Source organism: Sorghum bicolor, chromosome 6 (assembly GCF_000003195.3).
Source record: "Sorghum bicolor cultivar BTx623 chromosome 6, Sorghum_bicolor_NCBIv3, whole genome shotgun sequence".
Classification (NCBI taxonomy): domain Eukaryota; kingdom Viridiplantae; phylum Streptophyta; class Magnoliopsida; order Poales; family Poaceae; genus Sorghum; species Sorghum bicolor.
The window spans coordinates 61,163,279-61,179,866 of NC_012875.2; the positions used below are offsets into that span (position 1 = coordinate 61,163,279).

At 45.1% G+C, this 16,588-nt stretch overlaps 2 protein-coding genes across 6 annotated transcripts; both read right to left on the reverse strand.

The window, feature by feature from the left end:
* LOC8076692 (ras-related protein RABC1) lies at nt 3,625–7,365 on the reverse strand. Of its 2 annotated transcripts, XM_002448796.2 has the most exons (6): nt 6,934–7,365; nt 6,764–6,832; nt 5,510–5,575; nt 4,913–5,034; nt 4,259–4,387; nt 3,625–3,943 (listed from the first exon to the last, which is right to left on the reverse strand). In XM_002448796.2, exons 1-6 carry the CDS (start codon nt 7,085–7,087, stop codon nt 3,836–3,838), a joined length of 648 nt encoding a protein of 215 aa, XP_002448841.1. In that variant the 5' UTR covers nt 7,088–7,365; the 3' UTR covers nt 3,625–3,835. The 2 variants fall into 2 exon arrangements, with proteins under 2 accessions (XP_002448841.1, XP_021319404.1); XM_021463729.1 differs by lacking the exon at nt 5,510–5,575 and having other exon boundaries at nt 6,934–7,305.
* On the reverse strand, nt 12,185–16,293 carry LOC8064306 (NAC transcription factor 32). 4 transcript variants are annotated; one of them, XM_002448797.2, is made up of 6 exons: nt 15,966–16,293; nt 15,029–15,440; nt 14,563–14,840; nt 13,295–13,669; nt 12,807–13,208; nt 12,185–12,694 (listed from the first exon to the last, which is right to left on the reverse strand). In XM_002448797.2, the coding sequence occupies exons 2-5, from the start codon at nt 15,183–15,185 to the stop codon at nt 12,813–12,815; spliced, it is 1,206 nt and encodes a 401-aa protein (XP_002448842.1). In that variant the 5' UTR covers nt 15,186–15,440; nt 15,966–16,293; the 3' UTR covers nt 12,185–12,694; nt 12,807–12,812. The 4 variants fall into 4 exon arrangements, with proteins under 4 accessions (XP_002448842.1, XP_021318096.1, XP_021318098.1 ...); XM_021462421.1 differs by having other exon boundaries at nt 12,778–13,208; XM_021462423.1 differs by having other exon boundaries at nt 12,769–13,208.

The following is a 16,588-nucleotide window of genomic DNA, read 5'->3' on the forward strand; positions in this document are numbered from 1 at the left end:
TAGGGTTGTTCACGTATTATATATGCGATGTTCTATAATATCTGTGGATGTTCACTTAGTATACATGTAATGTTTTAGCATATATGAAAGCCCTAGTTTGGTTTTGGATAACTGATGAAACCCTAGTACTAACCTCTATGCTAAGTGTGTGTAGACTTAATGAGGTTAGTACATGCCAAGTGAAGGAGCAAGTGATGATCATGGTGTTGATGGTGATAACCACAAGATGATCAAGTGCTCAACTTGGAAAAGAAGAAAGAGAAAAACAAAACCCTATGGAGTTCAAGGCAAAGGTATTGCTTAGGGTTTTGGTTTTGGTGATCAAGACACCATAGAGGGTGTGATCACATTTAGGATAGATAGCCGTACTATAAAGAGGGGAATTCTTTGGCTAAGCGGTTATCAAGTGCCACTAGGTGTTATTGTTCTTGTGCATGCATTTAGAACCTAGTGAGCTAACTTAACTCCTTCAAAGAATGATTGTGAAAATGCTAACACATGTGCACTTGTTGGTACACACGTTGTGGTGTTGGCACACTTTGAGAAGGAGATGCAGTTTCAAAGGTAGAGAGAGGATGGGTTCCTCTCTCCCTCCCGCCGAGCTTGCGAGGCGGGATTAGGCGCTTTTTGAGAAAATGAAGTGCATATTTTCTATTGCGTCGGTGGGAAAATTGGAGTAGTCGCGGGAGTGTTTCTTGCTGAGAAGACACTCACCGGACGCTGGCTTCTGGAGCACCGGACGCTACGTCTGAGCGTCCGGTGCAGACAGTGCCTGGCCCAGCTAGGGTAAGGCACCGGACGACAGACACCGGACGCAGGCCTGTGCGTCCGGTGGTTAGCGTCCGGTGTGCAGACGTTTTGCGACCCTCTCTGCGCATGGGTCCGGTGAGCACCGGACGCTACCGGTGCTTAGCGTCTGGTGACCCGCAGGTTTGCGGAACTCTCTGCGCATGAGTCCGATGTGCACCGGATTGCTCAGCGTCCGGTGCACTGCAGGTGACCGTTAGACTCTGACACGAGAAGTTCAAAAGGCGACACGTGGCTGACGCTGGAGCACCGGACGCAAGGGCTGAGCGTCTGGTGCCCCTTTAAGAGCGTCCGGTGACCCCGTATTTCGCCCAGTGAAAGAGCCAACGACTCTATTTGTTTGAGGGGCTTTATATACGTGTTTGGTCGGACTTGGGGCTTACTCTCTTGGCATTCTAACATACTTGACATCCTTGTGAGCCTAAGCAAACACCTCCCACTCATCTCCTTCATAGATTAAACATCTTTGTGAGATTGGGAGTGATTCCAAGTGCATTTGCTTGAGTGATTGCATCTAGTGGCACTTGGGGATCGTTCTAGCTACGGTTTTCTTGTTACTCTTGGTGGTTGCCGCCACCTAGACGGCTTGGAGCAGCGGAGGAGCATTGGCACGAGTTGGTGATTGTTCGTGGCCATCTCCCGGTGATTGTGAGAGGTTTGTGCCTACCTCGGCGGAGAGCCAAAGGCAACATTAGTGGATTGCTCGTGTCATTGAGCTACCTCACTTGTGGTTAGGTTCTTGTGGTGTCCTAGTGAGGACGAGGTTCGTGCTACACCTCTTAGCCACCGAACCACCAAGTGTTGGTCGACACAACGGGGACGTAGCATGCCGGCAAGCACGTGAACCTCGGGAGAAAAATTGTTTGTCTCCATTGTGTTTGTTCATTGGATTTCTCCCGGTGATTGGACTTTATATTATTGATTGGTTCATCCCCTCTACGTGGTGGTATAAAGATCAAACTCTCTCTTACTTTCTTGCAAACTAGAATAGCTTACTTCTTGTATAGAAACTTTAGGTAGCTCTCTAGTGTAAGTAGAGACTTAGTTCTTGTGTGCATAGTGATCATAGCAACTAGAATTGTTGGGCAGGTGGCTTGTAAACACCCCATTAGAGCTAGAGCAAAAAGCTTCGCTTTGTTTTTTACTAACCTCTGGCTCTAGTGTTTTTGTAGAACTTTTTAAATAGGCTATTCACCCCCCTCTAGCCATATTAAGACCTTTCAATATAGTTAGTGTTGTTCACGTGCTAGATATGCGATGTTCTACAATGTATTTAGTGTTGTTTTATGATGTATTATCTTCATAAGATAAATGTTTATTAATAAAATTTACGTGAATATATTATGTGGGATCTTATTTTAAAGGATTTATTGCAAGAAATCTGATGGTGTAGTCATAATTTAATTTGAATTTTTGTTTAGCAGTTATTACTTTTTTAGTTCGTTAAAAATGATTTGCATGTGAGATGGGTGAGTTGGCGTGAGCCAGGTCTGGTAGCGTCCTTTTGTGCATAGCAGGCGGGAGCACGCGCGCTAGGAGTAGACGGAAAACCCTCGGATGGATGCTATTGTCCGATGGGCGGACGCTAGCACCCACGCCCCCTTGGCTGCCTGTGAATCGATCCTCTTCCTCTCAAATGCAATTGCAATACAACTCTCCTCCTATCTGCTTTGCCCTGCCTCTGCTCACCTTTTCTTAGATCGTCTCCAACAGTAATCTAAAATGGATGATCAATTCACAATTTAGGTTAGGCGAACGGGTACGAGACTCATAATCTTCCCTCTCCAACAGCAGACGCATCTTCTCTTCCTCCTCTCGCGAGTGCCGAGCCCCGACTTCATAGCCGCCGCCACCTCTTCCCTTCCTATCACGGACAACAAAAGCAAGTTGTCGCCCCTGCCAAGCTCCACCCCTGAAGCAGATCCACAGTGACCTCCCCCTCCACCTCTCCTGCCAAGCTCCGCCCCTGCAGTAGATCCATTACAGCCTCCCCCTCCACCTCCCCTTGTGGATTCACGCTCGTACCCTTCTCACCGATGGCAGCGGCGCGGCCACCAGCGGGGACCGAGGACGCCATGGCTGCAGCTCCTCGCCAATCGGTGAAATCTAGGCCAACCTCGACGGGATGGACCGACAAGCGGTGGATCTGACTAGTGAGCGGCCGACAAGGGGTGGTGCGGACGCGACCTCCCCAGCGAAGCTTCCAAGTGCGCTTGCGAGCTGCCTCCACGTGGAGCTCCACGTTGCAGGCCCACCATCATCGATTGTGCAGATTTGGGTCGAGGAGACAGGAGAGAGAGCGACACAGTTTTAGGTTCCCTCTCACCTCCAACGCAAAATGATGTTCACATTGCGTTCTGTTAGAGGATGATTTTTTCATGTACACTAGTCATTTAAAGTATAGGTAGCATTTAGGATTACTTAAAGAGTCTTAGGTCTTGTTTAGATCAAAAGGTTTTTGGATGTTAATATTGTAGCACTTTCGTTTTTATTTAACAAACATTGTCCAATGATAAAATAACTAGGCTTACAAGATTCGTCTTCCGATTTACAAGCAAACTGTGCAATTTAATTTTTATTTTCATTTATATTTAATATTTTATGCATGTATCGTAATATTCGATGTGATAGAAAATCTTGAAAAGTTTTTTATTTTTAGAGTGAACTAAACAAGGCTAATGGTAGTACCCCGCGCCTATCAGTACCGAAATCGTCGACAGGCACAGCAGTGAAGATCGAGCCCATCCCCCTTCTAGTTATAGTGTTGATGGATGAGCAGGTCGTAAACCTCCACACATGGTACAAAAGACTCCGGAGTTCACAAGGGAACAAGAACACACTATACTGTCAGCGTCAGGTAACTTGATACATTATAAATATAGCTGCTGCCGACGCACTGTTGTTGTAAATTCAGCATGGCAATATACAGGACCAAAAGCAAAAATAAACCCACACAACAAAGCTTATCACTTTACGCAATAAATTTATCGTCCACACGAGGGCGCAGAATTAGCATGACAAAAGCATGTTAACAGCAGCTGCTTGCCGCCGCGTCAGCTTCCGGAGGCTTCTGCTTGAAGATGTTCTTCTTGGCCCCCGAGGAAGCATCCGCGAGGAGGCTTGGCGTGTCTAATATCTGCAATACGAGTAACCTCAATCAATAACTACAACCCAATATACTTGCTACAAATAAACAAATCTAATTTATTCAAGGACACAGATGTATAAAAGAATCTGCTAGCCCATTCCTCATTTCATCTCGCTAGTCTGCACATTTTCTGTCTAAGCTAAGGCTAAACAAGCAATGAGTGCACCAGAGTATGATCGAAAATGACCTGATACCTCAATCCAACATTTGGCAAACATGTATTGTCTATGTTTCAAGTGTGCATGCATGATACTATTGCGAAATAAATAATTCTAAATCTAAATGTCAAATCCCAATACATACCTTTAGAACGAGTTCCTCAAAGCACTGTTCTACATTTACTTTTGTTTTTGCACTGCATTCTAGAAATAAACATCCGTATTCCCTGGCAAATTCAATCCCCTCTTTTTTTGTGACACATCTCTCACTTTCCTGCCAAAATAAACTCTTCAAATCAGTTATAGGGTAGTAAAAGATGAGGGCAAAATATTCAGTGCAAACCACATCTTGGGTGCAATCCATGGCAACCCCATTAAAATCATACTTAGGAGTTTTGAACAAATTTGAAACTATGCACGCCAATAATGCATCTATAGATGTGCATTGTCACAATTTAAGATTCAAACTCATTTTGCAAAAATTCATATGAAAATAACAAATTTCATCTGCATATGCACTAAAGGACAAAAATCCAAGAATTTTGTCATGTAGTGCGTATGCAAATGAAATTTGTTGTTTTCATATGAATTTTTGCAAAACGAGTTTGAATCTCAAATTTTGTGACAATGCACATCTATAGATGCACTATTGGTGTGCATAGTTTCAAAATTGCTGAAAACTTTTAAATATGATTTTGTAAAGGGTTTTCACGATTGCACCTAAGATTACTCAATCAGAAAGAAAGGATAAAAGGTGCAAACAAAGTTTGCAAGATTTAGAATTGATTCTTACAAGTACCTTGTCTACTTTATTTCCAACAAGCATCTTTATACAGTCCTGGTTGGTTGAATACAGGTCAATTTCCTTCGCCCATATATCAGAAAGATTGGTAAATGTTTCCCGTCGAGTGACATCATACACTGGAAATGGAAATTTAACAAGACATGAATTATCATGCTTCTCTATGCAATAATTCAATAGAGCTAGACATGATTCACGCAGATAAAAAAAAGGATAAAAGTATGCCACCTATACAATATACCAATGTGCATGCATAAGTATAACCAGAAATGCTTTCCCTAGTTGTGCAGTGACTCTACAGTTACACAAAGCTTCATATGGAATTTATGCAGTTTGGTTATTAAAGGGGAATTCACCCATTTGATAATTTAAACTTCAATCAAAAACACATTAACATTATTAACTAGAGCATGTCTTAGTAGAAAAAGGGAAGGGAAGGCAAATTAGCTGAAGATTTCATTTGGCATTTAAAGACACTCGAGACTTCCCAGTGACATGTCAGTAACTTCATCTGATGCATGACAGAAAGGACAGAAGAGGAGTGCAGACCACGGTAACGATTCCTTGAACAATGCAACAAAATCACAAACTTACCCATAATGATCCCCTGTGCCCCTCTGTAGTAAGAGCTGGTCAAGGTCCTAAATCTCTCTTGTCCAGCTGCATAACAGTTAGTGACCAGCGACAATAAAGAAACAATCATACTCAAAGAATGTGATAAGAGGTATATAGGGGGGAAATGGACAAAATCAGAACAAGAATGGCACTGTGCAATGGAATAGCTAGCTCTTGAAACAATTGTAGAGAAAACAAAATGATTAAGCGCTAAACGCTGTCCCAACATTGCGTTTAGGGCCTGTGCGGCCAATTAAGCGCCAGGCGTGCCTACACGGGAGGCGCCACGGAAACGTCGAAAAGCAGCCTTGGGCGGCGTTGGCGCACGGGCGGAAGCGTGTGAGCAGGGTTTCGCGTGCAGGTAGGCGGAACTTCACGCGTGGGAAAGCAGCTCGCGCGGGCGGGTGGGAAAGCAGCTCAGGTGCGCTCGCGAGTGGGAACAAAGAGCACACGGTCAGGGAAAACGAGCGTGCAGTGGGAGAGCAAAAACAGAGCAACCGTACAGCAGCCATCCAGTCGTCCAGATTTTCCAACTCACCTATCTGTTTCTCTCCTCACAGCGTCTGCACACTGCGACCCGCCGTCGCTCGTGCCGACGATTCTGAGTGGAATCCCAGCCCCACTCCAATCGGCAGAACCTGAGCTCGAGTTGCCAGCACAGCCGGTGCAGGCCTTGGGTGTTTTCCTGCCTGTCCTCCCTCGTTCACTCCCTGTCCTTCAGTATGTATTCTACAAGCTCAATGTCTACCACTCTACATGTTGATTAAATATTGATCAATTGGATTGGGGATTTGGGGTTGAGAATTGATATTGAGTGATTGACTGTCCAGTAGTCTGTAACTCAACATGCTAGTCACTTACTATCTTGCAATTCTCTGAATTTCTAAATGCATGATGTATTTGTTCATGTGCTGTTTACTCTCTGCAGGCTGTCAACTACTGATTTTGCTGTCAGCGGCAAAAAAATATAAAAAAAATCACAAACGATTAATCTACGTTTTAGTCTTCCTAGGCGGTGATCAATAGGCTAGCACCCACCTAGCGTTTTCTTGAACCTTGCTTTTGAGGTATTACTATCCAGATTATAAGCCATGGATCGGTTTGCCAAAACTTGACTTATGTTATGGACAGACTGACTTAAGTGGTGGATGGATGCATATATAGTAGTAAAAAATAAAAAAGAAAAAAAAGGGGAAATTCCAGGCTAGTGTTGCTAAGACGATGGTTTGGTACCTGTGTCCCAGATGGCAAGCTTGAGTTTTTTGCCACCAATGCTAACCATCTTCACCTTGAAGTCAACACCTGAATGAAGGAAGGAAATAAAAAGCGGAACAGAGATTGAGATTAGACTATTGCGGCGAGGCGATCAGATCGGGGAATATAATCGAAGCCAAAGAGATCACCTATTGTGGGGGAGAGGTCCTCGAAGGAGTCGGCGGTGAAACGGAGGAGGAGGCTGCTCTTGCCGACGCCGGAGTCGCCGATCAGGAGGAGCTTGAAAAGGTAGTCGAACTCGGGCTGCTGGCTCAGGCTGGACGAGGAGGAGGAGGAATCCATGAGAGGGATGGGATCAGAAGGACGGGGAGGCTAGAGGAGATCTAGGGTTTGATTTGATCCGCTTTGGGTTGCGGGCAACGCAAGACAAGGTGAAGCCGAAGGGAACAGAGAGAAGGTGCGGGCAACGACGAGCTCTAGGGGTGCGAACTGTGAATCTGAAGCCAGCCGAAGCCGAGAGAAGGGAACAGAACAGAGAGTCTGCTCCTCTGCTCCACCTGCTGCTGGAGCCTTTTTTTCTTAAAAAAAATACGTTTATAGCTCTTAAAAAAACGTAAACTGATCTTCAGATTCTGGGTCTAGAACTCATGGCTCCAAGTTTTTTAAAAAAAATATATATTAATATTTCAACCTCTGCATCGATCAATACATATAAGAGCATCCAACTGTTTTGTATATGGGCTTTACATTTTTATATTTGCAAAAAAGTCTAAAAACATTTATCCAACGATTTAGCAAATGAGCTTTGTATTTTTATTAACTTAGCAAATACTAGAGTAGGACTCGCATATATGCAAACCGAGCCGGCGCTTGGCACCGTGATCTCGCATGATTTCTGTCGCCCCTCCGGTACTCAAATTCTTTTTTTTTCAAAGTGAAAAATTATGTGGGTCCACAAATTCCTTTTTTGCAAAGTAAAAAAATGCTAAATCACTGGAGATTGACTCTTTTTATTTTTGACATATTTATTTGAAACTTGGCAAACTTCCTCATTTACCAAATAAAATATGTAAAACGGTTGGGGATGCTCTAAATAGTCATTATTACAGACACCACCACCACCACAGACCAAGCAACTCTAACAAAAGGTTTCGATTCAAGAAAAAAGAAAAATCCAGACTCGACAACTAAAAAACAATTCTATTACTAAATCTCCAACCGTGTCATGCAGACACCTTCAAAACAGTTGTCTCAAATACCGTGCAACCGATCTTCATGAAATGGCGATCCTAGTCCTGTAGTAGGGACCAGGATCTGGTCCAGTAAGTCTTTATCAAGATAACCTGCAAGTAAGATGGTGCTACTGCTTTGTCAAAAGATATATCATCCTGAGTTAACCAAATTACCCAACAAATTGCACTTGCACCCACTAGAATTCAATTTTAGTTTCCTATTTATTCCATCCAACCAACCTGTAAGCATACTGTGATCACTAGTTGGAGGTAATAAATAAAGGAAACATGCGTTTTGGCGTCATAAATTTATCAGTCATCCAACAGTATTTTTCTCTCACAACAAATCAGCCAACAGTACTTTCTAATATGGCTTATTAGCTAAACGAACAATGTGGGCTTCGAGGTGCCTAGCCAACATCCTAGTCCTAGGTGGCACTAACGTGATTGGTACCTCAGAGCCAAGATATGTGGCTCCAACTAGATCTTGGCGTTGACCTCGAAGCCAAGATCCATGACACAAGTCTTGGCGCTGATCGAGAAAACAAAGACCTGTCGCCGCTCTCTCTCTCTCTCTCTCTCTCTCTCTTGCACTGTCTTTGTTTCCCTCTTTCACCGTCGCCACCGTCAAGCCACTTTCCTCCTCTGTCCGTCAGCACCCTTGCTAGCCAGTAGCCCGTTGACCCTCATTGGCCGCGCGTCGACTTGCTCCCTTGCGCCCCCATCCGCTCACTCAGGCCACCCTCGTCACTCCATCGTCATCCTCCGTGCAATCGGCGGTGAGAGCAGCCCCCGTCTCTCCCCGACATCCTCGTCGGCCTAGGGCCACGCTAGCGGCGCCGCTAAAAGCCCAAGTTTGGTTTTGATAATTAATGACACAAATTGTTAATAGCTTGTGTTTAAGTGATTTGAGTTAGGTATAGCAACACATACGATGAAGGTGCAAGGTGGCATAGAAAGGTGGCCACATGATTACAAAGAGATGAAGCATGAAGTGAAGATCATGGTGATAGACAAGGAGTAAAGTGATCAAGGCAAAGGTATAAACATAGGGTTTTTCTTTTGCCAGTCTTAGATGAGTAGAGAAGTGATTGACCGGTTTTAGAATAGATAGTCGACTATCAAGAGGGGAAATCACGATCATCTCTCGAATCAAGTGCTACTAGGTCCATATCTTGAGCATATGCATTAGGATCTAATAAAGTGCTAACCTAACTTCTTTGGGAAAATGTTTATGAAATGCTAACACACATGAACAATGGTGGTCACTTGGTGGTGTTAGCACATTTACAAAGGAGGTGGAGTTCCTAGGGTAGAGAAGGGTTTGGGTTCCTCTCTCCCTCCCGCCTCGCAAGCTTAGCGGAATTCGACGCTTTTGAGAAAATAAAACACATATTTTCTATTGCGCCAGTAGAAAGTTTGGAGAAGTCGCGGGAGTGACCAGACGCTGGTGTTGGCAGCATCAGACGCTGCACCGGATGCGCTCTATGCGTCCGGTGAGTGGTACTTGCTAGGGTGTACACACCGGACCCATGCACAGTAAGATGAGCGAGTCCGGTGATGTGCGTCTGGTGGTTCACTGCAAAAGCGCTCGCGACATTGGACGCAGGAGAGCATCCGGTGGCCCGCGTCTGGTGATCACACACGAAAAACACCCTCTCTACGTACGGGTTCGGTGGGTACTTAACCGCGTCTAGTGGTTTGAATGTGACCGTTAGAGATCGACGCGTGAGATTCAAGTAGGGGACACATGGCTGTCTTCTAAGCACCGGACGCAGGGTTTGAGAATCCGATGGCTCACCTGCAGCGAGTCCGGTGGCCCCGACTTTTGCCCAGTGAAAGAGCCAACGACTCTATTTGTTTGAGGGGGCTATAAATTAAAGGTGGTCGGCTTTGGGGGTTCTCTCTTGCACTTTGGAATACTTGAGGCATACTTTAAGCTAGAGAACACTCTCTCCACTCATCTCCTTACTTGATTGCCAATCCTAGTGAGATTGAGTGAGATTCAAGTGCATTGCTTAGTGAGTTGCATCAGTGGCACTTGATACTTGAGTTTGCTGTGGATTTCTTATTACTCTTGGGTGTTTCCTGACGTCCTAGATGGCTTGGAGCAGCGGAGGTGTTGAGCTCATGATTGGAGATTGTTTCGAGCCTCACCAAGTGATTTGTGAGGGATTCTTGAGCCTTTTCCACGGGAGATCGCAATTGGCTACTCTAGTGGATTGCTCATGGCTTGGAGGATCCCCATCTTGGAGTGGATGTGCGGCACCTGCTGAGGGTTTGGCTTTGAATTGACAATTAGCTCGTGTCCATCAAGTGGGTGTATCGCCACAAAAGTGAACCTCGGTAAAAAAATCGTGTGTCATCTTGTGCCGAGGATTCTCTCTTGTGATTGATTGGATATATCTCTTCTCTACAACGTCGGTATAACAATCACTCTCCACTATTTTACTTACTTGCTTACCTTGCTAGTTGTTTAGCTTATTCTTGTTTAGAGTAGAGTCATTGTGTAACCTTCACTTGTTGTTGTGGTTTAGTGTTTAGCCTTGTACTATTTTGTATAGGTGGCTTGCATAGCTTAGTTGAGCTAGTGCTAGAATTGCTTCGTCATTTGTTTTACTAACTCACTTGCTTAGTGAAGTTTGTAGAAAATCTAAATAGGCTATTCACCCCTCCTCTAGCCATTTGGACCTTTAAACAGCCTCTGGCCATTGAGATGCAATAAGACATCTGCACCAGAACTTGGGCTGCACCGCTACTGTTCTCCTAAGCGACCGTTTAAACGACGTGTAAACGTTATATAGTGGTATAATGTTTCGTTTAGTTATCCGTTTAGCCTGTTTAATTGACCGTTTAGCTCATTTAATAGACTATTTAGCCCAAATAATGGCTAAACGGCAGGTGACGACTGTTTACCGTTTAACGTTTAGAAAAACATTGTTGGCGCTACAATTTGGGAGCGACCTTAGAACATGAAGACGAAAGAGAGAGAAACAACAGTACCTAGATCGCGTCGTGCCGGAGGGCTCCCGCGCGCAGATCCACCTCACCCGCTCCTCTGGTTGGCCGGGCACCGCAGCCTGGTTGTGGGGAAGAGGTAGAGGGAGGGACGCTCGGGCTTCGGAGCCACCACGTGTATGGGGGAGAGGAAGAGGCGCCACTACTGTGGGGGAGAGGGTGGGGCGGCGCTATGGGGAACAATGAGAGAGAGGGAAGGGTGCTGATGTTGGTAGAGGGAGAGAGGCGATGGGTGCCGCAGTCATGTTCTAGAGAGAGGAGGGAGAGGGAGGAGCTGGAGGTTCTGGAAGTATTGACGGATGGACGGTACAGGATGTGAGGACGTAGATCGGACGACGTTGGTTGGCGTATTGTTCTGGTTTGGTTCCTCTTGCTAAATTTTAGCGAGTTAAAATTATTTTAGCTACTCTTAGGTGACTAGCGGAACTAAACTATTTTAGCTCCTTTTAGTCAGTATGTTTGGAACTTTAGCTACTAAAGTGAGTAAAGTTTAGTTGGCTAAACTTTAGCAACGAGAACCAAACAGGCCTTAAGGGCGTGTTTGGTACCCCGCACCCGCCCATACATGCATCTCTCAACTTTCGCATGTTTGGTTCCCTGATCTCTCCTCCCAGCTTAACTGACCTCGTGCAAAACTCCCTTCCTAGCCTGGCCGAGAAAGAACGCTCGATTTCTTCGTTCCTCCTCAGCCTGGCTCGTTTGGTGCTCACGCACGCGCTACATCTATGAATTCAAATATTGAAGAAGATGCATCAATGCAAAACTCCCCTCCTAGCCTGGTCGAGAAAGAACGCTCGATTTCTTCGTTCCTCCTCAGCCTGGCTCGTTTGGTTCTGGTGCTCACACACGCGCTACATCTATAAATTCAAATATTGAAGAAGATGCATCAAACCAAACAGCATATTAGCCTAGCCTGGCTGAACGCATGTAGACAACCAAACAGCCAGCATTGTATGCATTCAGCCTAACCAAACGTAGCCTGGCTGGCTGAAGCTAGACTGAGAAGGAAACCAAACACACCCTAAGAGTATAGGATAGATTATATCACTACCATGGTCCCTTCCCATTAGGCTTTGAAAGCTTTTTTTTTCCTCCCATTACCATGCACGGGCATGTTTTGCCAGTAATGATAAAAAGTCTAGTGGTCAATTCGTGGCACATCGTGCCTTCTCTTTATCATCATTCTACGAAACGGCAGCAACAAATTCTTGCAAGTTGAAATAAGCGTCTACACAAATTAGCAGCGGCATCTTCATCATCCTTCAGAAATAAAAATTATTTATAAAGAAAACTGCATCTTGCCCGGACACTAGCAAATCCAGGTAACCAAACAAGATACTGTCACAGGTTACACAATCGCCCGAGATTGCCGCTACATTGCAACAAGCTGTAAGTACATTGCCCCACTCTGCCCAAAACATACACTAGGGAAAGTTATTAATGCAATGAGTGCATTATCCAGTACTCAACCCCCACTTGTGGTTGTGGAGGGAAGGGGGAAAGAAACTTCTACCATGCAAATCTACGGGCAGAGGAATGCTCCTGGATTCACAAACTGCACCACGGAGATGTTTCTGTGCCAAGTGGTCACTAATCGTGCCTTCATGTTCACTTCAACGAAATGGAAAAAAAAGGAGCATTATGCCGTGTCTTCCAGATCCTCCTAGATCCATTAACGTGTGCGCCAGGTGACTCCAATCTGCAAAATGACAACCAATTTGCTTAGCCACGTTTCTTATCAACACACACACAAAAAACACATAGATTAGCAACCATCAAAACCTCAAGGAAGCAAGTGACAGCCAATATACTCTGAATCAGGTCCTGTGATCCTCCGCCAAGGGTACTGAAGCAGATGAACCAGCAGTTGTTGATGTGGAAGCATTAGCGGTATTGGAGATGTGGGCTGGAGAGACCTGCTCAAACCTGAGCTCAAGATCTGGTGGCTGCTCAACAGATACATCGTTGGAAAACAGCATGCCACAGGAACCAGGACCATCAGTGAGAGAAAAGGACAGGTCATTTAGCTCTAAGTACTGCTCGGCTCCTCGTGCTACCAGCACAGGGTGAATCAAATGTTCAGCACATGAGTCACAATGGTTAGTGTTGTTCACCAGAGCATGGGGCCCAAGCTCATCCACCTCACAGAATATTGTTTCAACATCATCCAAAGACACTCTATTGTCACTATCATAGTCAGCAGTTGAATCAGGCTGCATCGAAACCAGAAATAAAAAAGTTACTGGAGCTAACAAAAAACAAAGGAAAAGAGAAAGTGGCCTGGAATCAATGAAATTACCAGCAAACCATCTTCACCACCAGTACATAAAAGATGCATCGAGGAACATCTGATAATCTCAGCTAGCAGTTGTATGTGTATGCAATCATTAGGAATATCAGGATGAACTCCATTGATAGCAGGTCTGTTGATACTTTCTGCTGCGGAGCCCGAGGAAACCTTGCCATCATAACTCACAGCCAGGTGTTGACCAGCAGAATTCAACACACCATTACTTGATTCAGGTACCCGAGGGGCCACAGAAGGGGCACATGGAGAACATTCTACATTGCTGGCATCGTTCCAGTCTTCTTCGTTGAATGGAGCACCATACTGTGCCCCAGTCTTGGGCCCTGGACCACTTTTCTGAAAGATTTTGCATAGAACGCAGGCATCCTGCAAGGAGGAGGTGAGAAACAAATTATACAGCAAAGCATGCCACTGGTAACTCTCTAATTGAGCAAGGAGCTAATATCAAATGAGCCAACTCTTGTACAAATGTTTGTGTGATTCTGTTCTCTACTTAATGTGCAATCATGGAGGTTGGCACATGATCCAGAGATATGCACTCTGCTCAACCAAAATACTAAATAAACCACAACATTCCCCATTACGAACTTTCTGTTCTGGCTGGCAGTGGCAGCCAGCGGGAGGGAACCTAATCCATCAATTGAAGTTCTTTGATTAGTGGTGGGAAAGATCAAGCAATGCTACTGCTGGGTTAACAAAGAAGGGGTTCAACTCTCTTGTGATCCTAGGACCTTGGACCATATGGAATCACCACAACAGTTGTGTTTTCAATGGAGCTGCTCCCAGCTTGCCTGGTGCTTTCACAGTTTTGTCTTGGAGGAGCGCCGGTTGTGGGCTTTGCCTGGAACCCCCACACCCCCGCGTAGTTCTGTAGCCTGAGTTAGTCTAGCTTTGGTCGCCTCCATGTCTTCACAGGTGCGTATGTGTTTTTGTTAAAGTGGAGTGGGGTGGTGTGTGTTGTACAGGGTCTCTTCCCCCTTTCTTTCTTCTTAATATAATAAAGCACCGTTCTGTGTTTTCAAGAAAGAAAAATCTAACAATTGAAGGAGCAAAAGAAAAGTTTTTTTTCCTCCAAATATTTAAATCACCTCAGCAATTTTTCAGAATTTCAATGGTTTCGTCCAATTCCAAACTTCTATTAAAAAAACTGCATACAGCCAAATCAGAGTAATCTGCCTAAAGAAGGATGGTAGTCTGCAAAATGGTGCATTTAATAAAGTTAATACTGAAAGTACATCAAACACATAAAGGGGCCATACCAGTTTAACACCAGAAGCAGCTAGTTCCTCGTCCTCCAGCCTATATTCGTACATTACCCAGTCAGTTCTATCACCTCGTGGTGGCTTGCCAAGATGAAACACTAAAGTTCTCTTCATCCCAACAGTCCTAGCATTATATACCACCGGCCTGTCCTTCCCGGTAGCTTTCCAATATCCAACTCCAGTTGAGCGATTAGTCCTTAACCCACTAGAATATTTCCTATCGCGTGGGCAAAAGAAATACCACACTAGATCATTACTCTCCAAGGAAGCTCTCTCTATAAAAAAGTGAAACAAGAGACAATAAACCATCAGAACAGTTTAAGGATCCATCATCTGAAAAGTAAGATATTTAGTTATTTACAGACAAATGCAAAACGGTACAGAAATGCACGTGATGGTAATTGTACAGATCCTTTTGATTCCTAGTGACACAGAAATAAATGAAACTGCTGTGGTGCAATACCTGGAAGATCCCAAGGGGCGAACTTGTATAGATCAATCTCAGTAATAGCATTGCAGCGTAAGTGTTTTCCCAGTAGCTTCCTCTTTAAATAGTAGACTGTGAGTTCTACATCAGTTGGATGAAACCGGAATCCAGGAGGAAGAGATGTCTTGGCCATTGGGAGAACACTTGGTTCACTTTTAGCAGTAATTGATGGTAATGAGGTACAAAATTGCAAAAGAAGGAAAAGATGTGGTTGTAGGTAGAAAAGAAGCAGCAAGTTGGCGAAAGCTGTAACGTCCAGTACAAGAAAGATTGCCAACTATCAAGTCCAATGCCAAAATATTGTAGGGCGCAAGAAACGTCGGTGGCATTCGCAGCAGGGAGAGCAGGGGCAATCCTTTTCTGTGATATCAAAAGACATCTGAAAGTCCTGCATGAAAGAATGCACCGGTATGTTAGGAACATATGATTGAAAGGAAAAGTGTATTTCTTGTAAAACTCAGCATGGCAAAATAACTCGAAGAAGCCCAAGCAAGTAGAGGGGCTGGGGAAGTGAAATGGATTACAACTGGGGAGCGGCTAGCAGTATCACTAACAATCAATTGGAGCGGAATGTGATCGCCCAAAACAAAACGGGCTCGCCCAAACTGGAGAGGCAGTGCAGATGCAGGCATGAACAGTGATCCGCTGTAGAGCAAAACAAATCCGTCCTACAAACAAGTAAACAAGGAGGTGGAAACGTGCGTGCGAGCGTACGAACTAAACTATTGGGAACGTTCTGGGAAGTGCACCACATAAATACACGATAACTGAATGGAATCAACCCTAAATCAACGAGTGACAAGAGGCCGACCGGCAGATGATTAGCTGAACAATTGGAGAAGTGTTGGAGGAGAGATCCATTACTAGGGCAAACGAAGAGCCAGGAAAATGGGGCTGGGGCGACGAGACTCACGAGGAGGAGTTGTCGGCGGTGGGACGAGGAGCGCGACCGAGGAAGTTGCCGTGGCGAGAGGTGGTGGAGCTGCGACGGTGACAATGGAGTTTGCAGTGGACTGCGGCGTGGCGACTGCCCCCCACCAACCCCCCGTGGCGGAGCGGAGAGGAGGGACGCGAAGGCGCAGAGGCTGCTGGACTCAACCTCGACCTTGGTGAGGAATGCCTGCACTGCTCGGAGCTGGAGCTGGAGCTGGCTCTGGCTCTGCTGTCTGCTGTGCCGTGCCGCCGCCCTCCGCCCCCCTTCTTCCTCCTCTCCCACTCCCAGGCCCAGGCAGGCTCCACTGCAACTAACCCACGATTATGCCGAGTGTTTGGGCTGAGGAGCCGGATCCAATAGGCCGAAATGCTGCTGGTTTGTTTCCATGAAAAAAAATCCACTATATACCTTTCTCAACTTTTACAAAAGTCCACTTTTCTTCTCTAAACTTTAAAATTGGGCAAAACACATCCTTCAACGTTTAAAACCATCCATCTTTCTTACCTATCTGACCCTGTTATAAGCAGTTTTAAAGGTGGTTTTATGTTTTTCTTATTTATTTCAACTGAATCTTTGAAAAAATCATAGTGAATCACAGAAAA

Excerpts from the sequence above, each read along its gene's own strand:
- LOC8064306 (XM_002448797.2), bottom strand. The coding sequence starts at position 15,185 with ATGGCCAAGACATCTCTTCCTCCTGGATTCCGGTTTCATCCAACTGAT. Across the intron at positions 14,841-15,028 it reads CGCCCCTTGGGATCTTCCAG|AGAGAGCTTCCTTGGAGAGT; the intron begins GTATTGCACCAC and ends ACTTTTTTATAG. Across the intron at positions 13,209-13,294 it reads GTGGTGAAGATGGTTTGCTG|CCTGATTCAACTGCTGACTA; the intron begins GTAATTTCATTG and ends GTTTCGATGCAG.
- LOC8076692 (XM_002448796.2), bottom strand. The coding sequence starts at position 7,087 with ATGGATTCCTCCTCCTCCTCGTCCAGCCTGAGCCAGCAGCCCGAGTTC. Across the intron at positions 6,833-6,933 it reads GGACCTCTCCCCCACAATAG|GTGTTGACTTCAAGGTGAAG; the intron begins GTGATCTCTTTG and ends TCCTTCATTCAG. Across the intron at positions 5,035-5,509 it reads GGCACAGGGGATCATTATGG|TGTATGATGTCACTCGACGG; the intron begins GTAAGTTTGTGA and ends TTCCATTTCCAG.